General features: G+C 42.4%; 1 protein-coding gene across 1 annotated transcript in view; it reads right to left on the bottom strand.

The window, feature by feature from the left end:
* The window catches only part of LOC143670162 (zinc finger protein 449-like), a 94,225-nt gene extending 91,359 nt beyond the window's left edge, over positions 1–2,866 (bottom strand). The window contains exon 1 of the mRNA XM_077144809.1: positions 2,760–2,866. Within this exon, the coding sequence (XP_077000924.1) occupies positions 2,760–2,793 (34 nt within the window). The 5' untranslated portion in view covers positions 2,794–2,866. The remainder of the gene's footprint in view (positions 1–2,759) is intronic.
* Between the last annotated feature and the right edge of the window lie 10,874 nt (positions 2,867–13,740).

The following is a 13,740-nucleotide window of genomic DNA, read 5'->3' as shown; positions in this document are numbered from 1 at the left end:
AGTACAAAACACTCACTGTATGTCAGTACTGTGCTAAGTGTTAAAGTATAAAGAAATCACTGTCAAAAGTCCTAAAGCGTAAAGAACTTACCATGGGTCAGGTTTGGGCCAAGCATGAAAGAAAGAATGCTGAACAAGAAGATAACTTATTTTCTCTTTTGTCAAGCATGGCCCTTGCCTCTTTCAAGGTTTCTCTTAATCATAGGGCCTTATCTTTGGTGTTGATGATTTTTTTATTCATTCATCATCTTAGGGTTAAACTCCACTTGGTGTCTTCTTTAGATTGGGGCCACTGGACAAGATTCCCTCCCCCTAGGGACTTTCTGTATCTCAGAAGGTTTGAGTGCTGCTAAACTTTATCCCACACATGCTACGATAAAAGGCTGCTTGCCTGAGCATATTCTCTGGTGTTTAAAAGGTGGACATTATGACCGAAACTTTTACCTCATTTCTGACTTTGATACGATGTCTCTGCTGGGTGAATTTCTATGATGAATTTATAGATTCATGAATTTATAGACGGTTTATGCTAAGAGTGGAACTTTTCCCACACCAAAAACATCTGTATTGTTTATCATATTAGTGATATGCGTGGGTTTTCTCTTCAGTGTGAATATGCTGGTGCTTAATGAGGGCAGACCTAATTCTGAAAATTTCCCTACATTCCTAGGTATTTAAAACATTTCTCTCCCATAAAACTGCTCTTGTGATGGCCATAAGATTCTGAAGCTCTCATTTATAAACTCATTCATTCCTTTGTCCCTTGGCACATCTTTATGGGGTTTTACAACACTCCGTGCGTACTCCTTTGACTCTTCATTTTCCGGGAGCATTTACTCTGGCCTGCACAGATACTACTTTGTCACGTGGTGCTTGTAATTCTAATGCTGGCACATCATTCCCAGTGTCACTTCTGAGTTTTAACCTTGTTGGAATAAACAGAAGAATCAGTCATGCCTGTCCCAGTACAAGGAAACCACAGGGATTGTGAGAATAGCGAGACCAATGTCATAATTTATAGGAAAAACTGATATCTAATCCCATCCAGACAAGATGGCACAGACCCGATTCTCTCAGCACATCCCTGATAAGCACTACCGGAAACGCTATAAAGAAGTCAAACCACAACCAGAGGAGAAATCTTAAAACTGGTAAAGGAGGGTCAACTGGTTTGGAACCCCAGCACGGCAAGAGTAACGTGGCACCAACTAACATGAAGAAGACACTCCAGATCCAGTGTTTTCTGATACTTAGCAATGCCCGAGAACACCACCCCAGTATGATTTTGCTTGCGCGGTACAAAAGGGAATCATTGTGAAAACATCAACCAAGCCTGAAACCTTTGGACCAGCAGGCCAACCTGGAGGCCAGCCCACAGAAAAGGTCAGAAGATGTACTCTCCTTCTACACTGGGTCTGAGACACCCAATGTAGGAGATTGTCATGTAAACTCTCAGAACTAGTGAATGGATCCCAGAGACCTTGAGGCCTGAGATTCCCAACCCAGCACAGGGGACAAAGTCATGGCAAAGGATCTAACAAGAGGCCCAGCCACAAGCTGTGGCTCAACCCAGGAAGTCTTTTTTTCCCTTCAGGTGTGAGTCTCCCCTTATCCACTGAGAGGTATCCGGGTGCCGGGACGGGGGAAAAAATCTTCCACCCCCAACCTTACACAGAACGTACAAGGACCAGAGGGAACAGCAGTAGAAATAGTGAAAACAAGAAGGCCAATATTAACACCACAGAGGCACTGAAACAATTAAACTGTCCTCTGCACCATGGCCCAAGGTCGTGGGAAGGAACTTGCATGCTCTGCTAAAACAGGGTGTCTGCAACTGTAAATTTACATCATACACGAATCCAAGAACGACATCACTTGGGTGAGCATAGTTATCCTGGCCAAATGGAATAAAACTGGAAATCAATAACAGAAAAGCGAGGGCAAACGTCACTATAAATTCGAAAAGGGAGAAATACACTTCCAGGTAATCTGTAATTCAAACAGGACATCACAATGACATTAAAACATACAGAGAAGAGAAAGAAAACAAAGTATAATATACGAAAATATGGAGAAAGTACCTAGAGCCATGCTTAGAAAGAAACGTACTGCCTTAAATGTCACATTAGAAAGGAGGGAGGCCCCACTGAACTACGTTCTTACAACAATAAACTAGAACAAGCAAGCAAAAAACCTAACGGTAACAGAAGTAAGGAGAGATCACAATATAAGTCAAAAACGAGAGGAAATGAATGAAACCAAAGACTTTCTTTTGGCAGAACAAAATCAATAAAATCAATAAACTTTGAACCAAAATAAAAAAAAAGAGAGGGTACAAATCAAAAGTAACATGAAAAAAATGGAAGATATCACTACAATTTCTATTAAGAAAAGAATAATAAGGGATTACTACAAACAGATTTATCCTCACATGTTTGATAAGTTAGACGAAATGGGCCAATTCCTCAGAAATTCCCAACTACGAGAATTTCACTAGTATGAAATAGATAACCTCAACATCAGCGTATATATTAAAGAAATTTAATTTACAATTGACAAGGTCCTGGAAAAGAAATCCCCATGCTCACATGGTGTCCTTGGCAAATTCTTCAAAGCCTTAAAGAATTAAATCCAATTTTATACAACTTTTATAAAACATAGAAGGGGAGACGATCTGATACATACAGAATTTCTATGCTGAACGTTACAATTCTAAGAAGTAAACAAAGATGACCTCAAAGGGAAAGGGGCATGGTTACCTAGAGAGGCGATGGTCTCACGGACTTCTCGCATGACACCAATGTAGAGAACCTTCTGAGCGTGGTTCAGTATCTTCCACTCTTCCCGGGTAAAATATATGGCCACATCTTCAAATGTCAATGATTTCTAAAGAAGAGAATGGACTTTAGTGCAGGACCTTCCTCTCCCATAACAGTCCCGTCACCTGTCTCTAGTATGTGAAAGGCCAGAAAAACTGAAGGAAGTATGTCAAGGATTTCCAAGACAAAGAGAAAGCAGAAAAGAAGGATCCAAAGGGATGCGTAAGCAGCCTGGGAGATCTTCATTCTCGTGATGACAATCCTAGCTGTCCAGGAGAGACCATGTGGAAGTAACAACGAACTTGCCTGAGAGCACCTGCTGAGCACAGGCAATTTCAAATGCTGATAAGGGAATGAACTGGAAAGTATTGCTCACCTGGGATCAGGCAAGGTGGAATGCCATTCCATCTTCAACTGGTTGGTGCTCCTCTGTTCAGAAAGGGCCAGGATCAGTTCAGAAAGCCCTGCAGGAGATACAAAAGAGCTTGAGGAAATTCCTCTCTTTTTTGTTCATGAACATCTTGAACTGATTTCTACAACAGAGAATATCCAGACTCTTTCAGTAAAGGTGTTACATCTTCACACGTGCGTGTGTAGTGCCCAGAAGTGTCCATCTCATTGGACATAAGAACCAAATATCTATCAACCCATAGAAATGAATCCCCCGTTGGCTCTTTCCCTTTTTCTCCCGAAAGTAATAATTAATGCAAATACAATATTTGTACCTATCATGACCTGAAACGTTCTGTGATTTGGGCAAGATTTAGAGGTGTTTGAAAAGAAGAACTGATGCCTACAGTGGAAAGTAGGAAATGCGGGACACTTTTCCTTTTATTGCTTTGTTTCCAGGGCACCCCTCTATTCCTATTCTATCTCTAGGGGTATTTCTGATCCCAATTCTTCATCTCCTTTTAAGGACAGGGTGTCTGCAAAACTTCCTGATAGGGCTTATCTTCTCCAATATACTAAGGAGCAGGTTATATGGTGTTAAGTTGTGTGGCTTGGGTATTTTGGGATCCTCACCAATCTCCTGTTGCTGGACCCTGTACTCCCACCTTGGAGATGTCATAATTGACAACATGGCTGAGCACACAGAAAACACCCACGACATTCAAGCTGAACCAAATACTACCACCGCGCCAAGGAGCTGATCATTCTAAGGAAGCTCCTCACCTCTTTCTCCTGCAGGTTCTGTTTCTTTGTGAGGATTTGGGTCCAGCTTTTCCCGCTCTAGTCTGTATATATTCCAAATTTCTTCGTCCTGTTGCACACCCACTGGTTGGAACTTTGCCTTATGCCTCTTGAACCCAGGGACCTCTGCTGCTACCCCCAAGGGCACTGCCTGCATCCCAGCTCATGGACCGTACCTAGAAACAATCCTCATCTTCATTACCACAAAGCCACATTTGGTTTTGGAATGGTGGTGGAGGGGAAACACATTACAGTCCACAGTTGGGAAATGTGAGGCACTAAAGGAAGTAACTAAAAAACAGAAGACACACCAAGCCACCTTTTCCCCACAAAGGTCTATACTCACAAACTGCGGAAATTGGCATAAAGTGAAGCAAACTGTGGAGAACGCCAGACCTGCCACCTGCTGCCCCACCTCTGGGCCCTCAGCCACAGCTCAGCCCCCTAGCAGGCAGAAAGCAATTATTTTTTCTATGGCCATGATCAACCCTGCCGGAAGTTTAGAAACATGTGAACTGACACTCATTGGGTATAAGAGGAGCATGAGTTCATGCAACTATTTATTTCTGTACTTCTTAGAACAACTTCCAAATGTCAGTGGGCACAATGGGTTTAAAGGAATGTCTGGTTCCTTGATGCCCACAGCAGCTTTAGAGCTATACGGATACTTTCCATGGTTTTGTATAAGCGTAGGCTGATGTCTCTGAGTCTGAAGTGACGTGTTGTGTCATGATACCATAAGCCAGGGTTAAGGAAATGTTTCTTCAGCTGCAGCGATAGATATTATTGATGCTTACCCCTTCCCGCACTCACCTCACTCCCGCCAACCCACGGGGTTACTCTTCCTCTACATGGAAACTCGAGTATCGCCCATAGGCACGCTGCAGGCAGGCAGCCTCCGAGTGTGTATCAGCCACACCCCCGGGTTCTATCTGCTCATAGGGTAGACTGAGGTTGCCTCAGGAGGTTAGAAGTGAGGCAGGTGCCTGGGTACCTGCTTGGGAAGACAGATCCACTGGCACTCAGGCCGAACGCCACCGTGCAATGACGGTGCCACCGTCCATGAATGATGATGCCACCCACTGAAAATAAATGATTGAGTCCCGCACAGCCCCCATCCCCGCCACACTGCTGCCCCAGAGGCTGCCAAGGACGAGGTCCACCCCCATCTTCAGTGTTCTCTGAGAGAACTCAAAGAGAAAGTTTCCTCAGACAGTCTGTCCCGGCTTCCGTGGGGACCACGTCCCCTTTCCTCAGTCTCCACTACAAAGTTCACCCCCTCCCCTCTTGTGTGGGGAGCGATGCTGTGCGCCCTGCCCCTCTCTGGGAGTCCGTATCCCAGACCCACCGGTTCTGGCGAGCCCAGTGCCCAGGGTGAGGCAGCACACGTGCCTTGGTGAATCCGGCCTCAGCCGACCCCTCCCTCCCTACCGGGGATCCTGCTTCGAATCACCTTTCTTGGGTCGAGATTAAAGGAACTGATTCGTTGTCGGGGCCTTGGTGGCAGCTGCTGCCTTCCGTCTGCTCGTGGAGTCTCAGTGCAGCAGATGAGGAACCACCCTGAGGCTCCTTCACCTCCTTCGGAAAGGGTCTCCAGGCCCTCCTACAGCTAGAGGAGGCCTGGACACTGCTCTTTCCGTAGAAGACTGCGAGAATAGCGACGCTAGGGTTGCAGGCTCCTAGCCCGGCCCTGAAACCTACAGTGCGTCCACACTGTCCTGGCCAGGCGAAGAGCAGCGACGGGAGGCGTGAAGTTCCAGCATCCTCCTGGGCCAGTGCCAGTCCCCGGATGTTGTGGGTCCCGCGAGAAAACATGGGCTGGTTGGGAGGGGCCTCCCCGCCACTGCGCGTGCGCACTGTGCCTTTCGGTGGTATTGGAGAGCAGGAGCTGCCCCCCACCTCCCACCCCCCACCCCGATCTCCATCTCCTCCTCGAGGCAGATTGGGGGACGTGAGACCCCTCCTGAGAGCATGACTGTCATCACCCCTCTCCAGGAAAAAAAATCATAAACACCGAAACCCTTGCCCTGCTAACTTGCAAAACTATCCATTGAAGGTGACACCTGCTAACCCATTTTCCAGGTTTTCTTCACCCCTCTGTGGTGATACACGTTTCCACGTCCCTTATCTTAAAACCCCCACCTCCTTATGTATATTCATAAGAAGCTCCTTGCAAGTCAAATTCCTGTTTTAAGAACCAGCTCTAAGTAGCCTTAGCCACGCAGGAGGACATAAATACTAATTACAACCCTGATCTGAAAGTTACCTTTGCTTCATTACAATCATTAAAATCATGCCGGTAGGAGGGATTTAACTGCCATATGTGTAACATGTGTCACATATAGAAGCAGGATTTTGCATGACTTAGCCCTGCCATGCTCTCCTAGAAACTGTCATGATATTTTCCTCTCTCACCCTGTTCCTTTCCCTGCCCCCAAGCCAACTCTCAAATTAGGAGACAAAAACCCATATGCTTAGCAGCTGGGGGAGACTGATCTGAGGGCCACCTAGGCTCCTTGCTTTGGCAACTTCGTAAGAACCTTATTCTCTCCCCGAAATCGTGGCGTCACGTGTTAGTTTTGTGCACATCGGGCAGAAGGGCCGGTTACGGCGGCCACGATTTTGGCGACCGTGAAGGGGCTGGGCAGTTTAGAGACCCAAGTGCGAAGCTCTACGGCCCTGTGTGGCAGACCCTTCCAGCCTTGTGTGGTCCCCTAGACTACTTCATCTAGAGGCTCGCCACTTCATCCCACGACTTCGTTGTCCATTTGCGCAACTCTATTTCGCCAGTGAAATTGTTCAGGAAAGGATGTCTTTGGGTGAGTTAATCTTTCATCTTGATCTGGTGTTCATAGAGTCCCCATCTCACTAGGAATTGGGAAGTCGCACCTCTCCTGACTTGTCGGGACATAACTAGGATTGTGGGTTCAAGTCCCACCTTAGTGCGGTCTGACTGTCTGCTTAACAGTATGGACTGCTCTATTACTTCAGTTGGCCATGGGATCTAGCCCTGCTGATCCTGAGTGTTGATTCCTGTGTGTTTCCAATCCCTTTTCCAAGAGGGTGTCCACGCTGTTAAGAAACTGCTACGTTAAACCGTTTGCCTAGACTGAGACCATCTGAAAGTGCACCAAAATCTTGTAACCAGTAACTACGAGAACTCTTAGCAGTGCTGAAAGTAAATGCCCACTAAAATATATTCTGGATAGCTGGTCAGTTTACAGATGAGTCTTTGAAAGAGAAAAGAAGGAATTTTTTTTCAGGTTTTTTTTCTGCAAACCTACATGGCCTCGATATACATTAGAGTCTGGGGGGAAATGTCCAATGGAAGGATCTCTAAATGATAACACCATTTTACGACTCGAATTATACTGCAAAAGAGAGGAAAACGGCATGAGATCTCCTATATCCAATCATTTGACATTATGTCAAAGTAAAAATTTTCAAAAAACTTCTCAAATTTTGGTACAAAAAGAAGATGAAGAACAGGGACTTAAAATAGGGAAAGGTCAGGGCAAAACTTCTTGGATGTGTCCACATAAAAGAAAGAGGGGTTTCTAGATTCTTTCCCTGGTGAAGGTTTCTCTCTCGGAGGCATTTAGACTGTTCCTCAGCTCCCCAACTCCTTTCCCCGGGGAACAGGAGGAAGGTGAGGCGCCCTCGCCCCAAAGTGAATCCTCATCAGGTTCTTCTCCCAGCAAAGAAGGAATGGGCTCCCTACCCACATCCAACAGGGTAGATTTCCACCTAGGCGCCCCCCAACCCCAGGCAAGGCAATTTCTGCTCAGGCAGGTCCCCACCAGACTAGATGAACAGGCATCAAGAGGATTCATTTTCACGCATACCCCCTTTTTTTCTCTCTATACTGCAAAAATAGCATAACCTCACACTGTGATAACCTGAGTAAAATCGAAAATGTTTATTCCACAGTATTTGCAACCTATAAAACCACCTTGGCAGACATTGAAGCACTTTTTTAAATAAGTATGAAAATCTCCACATTTTCTCTAGCACTTGCATCTTTCTGCTTATTATTTATTTTGAATCTGTAGCGTTTGTTGAAATGTTTCCATATAGCATATTTATTCAAAGTAAACAATCCATGTTTCACAATATCCTCACTTAGCAATAGAATCATTATCACCCTGAATTTTAGACAATTTCCATTGCTCCAAAGGGAAAAATACAGATAGACACATCCCAGCAAACAGAAAATCCCCAACTCCCCTTAACTATGTCTCCAACCCCCCCCAATTATTTACCCAGTATTGTCGTGGGCCTAGTGATGTATTCCTGTAAATATAGATCATACCATGCAGAAAGTAGTTTCCCCACATACCATTCTATTACTGACTTTCTGGTCAAGTGTTGTGCTTTTGGAGTAGTTCATTCAATAACTCACTTATATTTGTAGTGGTAATCAGTGAGGGTACATGGCTCCAACAACCCCTTCCAATCATATTCTCATTCACTAGGGCACGATTACTCATAAACCCACTAATGAACTACTGTCACCTCTATCCATTCCCATACTTTCAAATTCAAACTCATTTACTAGTCTGTACATTTTAGGTAACGGTTCCCCCTTATGTAGCTTCTGTCTATCTCTAGGTCCCCTATATTTTACATTTTAACACTCCGCATTGACTTTTCCAGAGGATTCGTATTAGTGAGATCGTACAGTATCTATCCATTTCTGTCTGGCTTATTTTGCCTAGTACTACGTCTCAAGGATCATCCATGTATTCATATGCTTCAGGACTTCATTTCTTCTTACTGCTGCACAATATTCCATCATATGTACGTACCACATTTGTTTCTCCATTCTGTCTTGATGGACACATGGGCTGTTTCCATCTCTTGACAACTGTGAATAATATCGAGGCATTTGTAAGCATTCTTCCTACCCCGGAAGAAAACGTGGCTGGTAAATGAGAAAGCCAAAGTAGAAAGCGGGACTTTTCCACGAATTACAACCCAACAGCGCGGTTCAGGCTCCAGGAGCAATACTACTCAGCTTCTGAGCTACATTGGAACCCCAGTGAATACAGTGACTGAGCCAAATTAGACCAATATAAAAGTTTCATAATGAGAGGGCTGCAGAGGCGGGCCCCAAACCAAAAAAAATGGTAAGAAAAATCCAAAACATACTGCAGGGGCCAAAAGAGAACCCCCTCGTTTTACTTCAGAGAATTGTTGAGGCTGTTCAGCCAGATACTGACACAGACCCAGAACATCCCGATAACATGAGACTACTAAGTGTGACTTTCATCAACCAGAGGGCCCCAGACATCAGAAACAAAAGTGCAGAAATCGGGGGCGGGCCACGGTGGCTCAGCAGGTAAGACTGCTTGCCTGCCATGCCCGAGGACCCGGGTTCGATTCCCGGTGCCTGCCCATGTAAAAAAAAAAAAGAAAGAAAAGTGCAGAAATCGGAAGGAGAGCTAGGAATGCCAATCTCACAGCTAATTGAGACCGTCTTCAAGGTTCTCAATAATAGTGATCAATTCCAGGAAACACAACTGAAGCAGCGATGGACCTAGTAGGCTGGTTTCATAATGGGAATTCATTAAGTTTCAAGTTCACGGTTCTAAGGCTGTAATAATGTCCAAACTGAGGCATGCAGGGAAAGATTCCTTGATTCAGGAGAGGCCGATTCATGCAGAACACCTCTGTCAGCTGGGAGGGCACGTGGCTGGGATCTGCTCATCCTTTGGCTTTTGGTTTCAAACAGCTTCCTCAGGGATGGTTTCGTTCTGCATCGCCAAATGTCTCTTTGTTGGCTCTGAACTCTTTCCAAACTGTTGTCCCTTTCAAAGGACTCCGGTAAACGAATCAAGACCCACTCTAAACGGGCAGACTTCCTATCTCTATCTAATCAACCGGTCAGACCCAGTATTGGGTGTGTCAGTCTCCCTGGAAACAATCTAATGGAGTCCTATTCTATGATATTGAATCAGGATTAAGGAAAGATGTCCTTCTTGGGTACATAACAGTTTCAAACCAGCGCAGGTACTTTTCTACTTTAGCCAAAACATCACCATTTCCCACCAGGTACCCCAGATATTTATCCTGGGTGAAAAAGACCTGTGGACTTTCTTATCGGGAAAGGAGCTGCTCACTTCGTCTTAATTTGAAAGCTAGGGGTGCTATCTCCAAAGCCTCCAGCAGTAGTAGGACTTTCTGGAGCCTCAAATAACAAACCATTCTTACAGACCCTTGAATGCCAGATGGGAAATACATCTCTAAAACGCAGTTTTGTCTACATGCCTGAATGTCCTGGGCCTCTGCTTGGTTGAGACCTCTAGTCAAAGTAAATGCACAGGTGTTATACATCTTTTGTCAAATTTGTTCCCATGATTTTCATATTTTTCATGCCATTGTAAATGATATTTTTATTTTATTTCAATGTCTTCCCATTTATTGCTAACATACAGAGATACAATTATTTTAATATAATGATCTTGTATCCTCCAACCTTGCTAAACTTATGTTGTTAGTTATAATTGTGGTTTTGAAGGTTCCTTAGGATTTTCTAGATAAACATTTCAACCAGGAGCATATAGTGTTTTCCTTCATCCTTTCCAGTTGGGAACTGTTTTTTTTTTTCCCTCCTTGTAATGGAAAAGATTAACGTCTAAAAAATACAGAATCTTCCACTCATGGTATACCTCTATGTCTACTTAATTTTTTATTTGCTTTTATCAGAATTTTGTAGATTTCTGCATTTAGTTCTTGCACATTTTCTTAGATTTACTATTGTGCTGTTTTAAATGATACTGCTTTTGAAATTTTCCAACTTCTTGTGCGTTGCTCATATATAATAAGATATATTTAGTATATTTATCCTGTATCCTGTATAACTGCTAAACTTAGGTCCTGATTCTATTAGCTTTTTGTAACATCTTTTAGGATTTTCGGTGTAGACAGTGAAGTCATCTATGAATACAGTCCGCTTTATTTCCGTTCCTTTACAAACTGTATGCTTTTTCATTCTTTTTTCTTGTTGAACCACTGCCTGTGACATCCAGAATGATGGTGAATCACAGTGCTGAGAACAGAGACCCTTGCCTTATGCCTAATCTAATGGGGAAAAAGTCAATATTTCTATTCCCAGCTTGCTGCGAGTTTTTATTAGTAATTGTTGTTGAATTATATCAAATAGTTTTTCTACATCTCTTGAGATGTTTTTTCTTCCTTAATCTGTCGATCTAATGATTTGCATTCATTGATTTTTTTTTATTAATGGAAAGAAAAAAAAAAGGAATTAACACAACATTTAGAAATCATACCGTTCTACATATGCCCTCAGTAATTCTTAACATCATCACATAGATGCATGATCATCGTTTCTTAGTACATTTGCATCGGTTTAGAGGAACTAGCAACACAACAGAAAAAGATATAAAATGTTAATATAAAGAAAAGAAATAAAAGTAGTAATAATAGTAAAAACAACAACAACAAACAAACTAACAAGCAAATAAAAACAAAAAAAACCCTATAGCTCAGATGCAGCTTCATTCAGTGTTTTAACATGATTACTTTACAATTAGGTATTATTGTGCTGTCTATTTTTGAGTTTTTGTATCTAGTCCTGTTGCACAGTCTGTATCCCTTCAGCTTCAATTACCCATTGTCTTACCCTGTTTCTAAATCCTGCTGAACTCTGTTACCAATGACATATTTCAAGTTTATTCTCGAATGTCCGTTCACATCAGTGGGACCATACAGTATTTGTCCTTTAGTTTTTGGCTGGATTCACTCAGCATAATATTCTCTAGGTCCATCCATGTTATTACATGGTTCATAAGTTTATCTTGTCCTAAAGCTGCATAATATTCCATCGTATGTATATACCACAGTTTGTTTAGCCATTCTTCTGTTGATGGACATTTTAGCTGTTTCCATCTCTTTGCAATTGTAAATAACGCTGCTATAAACATTGGTGTGCAAATGTCCGTTTGTGTCTTTGCCCTTAAGTCCTTTGAGTAGGTACCTAGCAATGGTATTGCTGGGTCGTATGGCAATTCTATATTCAGCTTTTTGAGGAACCGCCAAACTGCCTTCCACAGTGGTTGCACCACTTGACATTCCCACCCACAGTGGATAAGTGTGCCTCTGGTGGGTGTGAGATGATATCTCATTGTGGTTTTGATTTGCATTTCTCTAATGGCCAGGGACATTGAGCATCTCTTCATGTGCCTCTTGGCCATCCGTATTTCTTCTTCTGGTAGGTGTCTGTTCAAGTCTTTTTCCCATTTTGTAATTGGGTTGGCTGTCTTTTTGTTGTTGAGTTGAACAATCTCTTTATAAATTCTGGATACTAGACCTTTATCTGATATGTCGTTTCCAAATATTGTCTCCCATTGTGTAGGCTGTCTTTCTACTTTCTTGATGAAGTTCTTTGATGCACAAAAGTGTTTAATTTTGAGGAGCTCCCATTTATTTATTTCTTTCTTCAGTGCTCTTGCTTTAGGTTTAAGGTCCATAAAACCGCCTCCAGTTGTAAGATTCGTAAGATATCTCCCTACATTTTCCTCTAACTGTTTTATGGTCTTAGACCTAATGTTTAGATCTTTGATCCATTTTGAGTTAATTTTTGTCTAAGGTGTGAGATACGGGTTTTCTTTCATTCTTTTACTTATGGATATCCAGTTCTCTAGGCACCATTTATTGAAGAGACTGTTCTGTCCCAGGTGAGTTGGATTGACTGCCTTATCAAAGATCAAATGTCCATAGATGAGAGGGTCTATATCTGAGCACTCTATTCGATTCCATTGGTCGATATATCTATCTTTATGCCAATACCAAGCTATTTTGACCACTGTGGCTTCATAATATGACTTAAAGTCAGGCATCGCGAGACCTCCAGCTTCGTTTTTTTTCCTCAAGATGTTTTTAGCAATTCGGGGCAACCTGCCCTTCCATATAAATTTGCTTATTGGTTTTTCTATTTCTGAAAAATAAGTTGTTGGGATTTTGATTGGTATTGCATTGAATCTGTAGATGAGTTTAGGTAGGATTGACATCTTAATTATATTTAGTCTTCCAATCCATGAACACGGTATGCCCTTCCATCTATTTAGGTCTTCTGTGATTTATTTTAGCAGTTTTTGTAGTTTTCTTTATATAGGTTTTTTGTCTCTTTAGTTATGTTTATTCCTATGTATTTTATTCTTTTAGTTGCAATTGTAAATGGGATTCGTTTCTTGATTTCTGCCTCAGCTTGTTCATTACTAGTGTATAGAAAAGCTACAGATTTTTAACTGTTGATCTTGTAACCTGCTACTTTGCTGTACTCATTTATTAGCTCTAGTAATTTTGTTGTGGATTTTTCTGGGTTTTCTACGTATAGTATCATATCGTCTGCAAACAGTGATAGTTTTACTTCTTCCTTTCCAATTTTGATGCCTTGTATTTCTTTTTCTTGTCTAATTGCTCTGGCTAGAACCTCCAACACAATGTTGAATAATAGTGGTGATAGTGGACATCCTTGTCTTGTTCCTGATCTTAGGGGGAAAGTTTTCAGTTTTTCCCCATTGAGGATGATATTAGCTGTGGGTTTTTCATATATTCCCTCTATCATTTTAAGGAAGTTCCCTTGTATTCCTATCTTTTTAAGTATTTTCAGCAGGAAATGATGTTGAATCTTGTCAAATGCCTTCTCTGCATCAATTGAGATGATCATGTGATTTTTCTGCTTTGATTTGTTGATATGGTGTATTAC

Source organism: Tamandua tetradactyla, chromosome X (genome assembly GCF_023851605.1).
Source record: "Tamandua tetradactyla isolate mTamTet1 chromosome X, mTamTet1.pri, whole genome shotgun sequence".
NCBI classification, from domain to species: domain Eukaryota; kingdom Metazoa; phylum Chordata; class Mammalia; order Pilosa; family Myrmecophagidae; genus Tamandua; species Tamandua tetradactyla.
The sequence above is the reverse complement of the archived record's forward strand: the minus strand, read 5'-3'. Positions and strand labels throughout refer to the sequence as shown.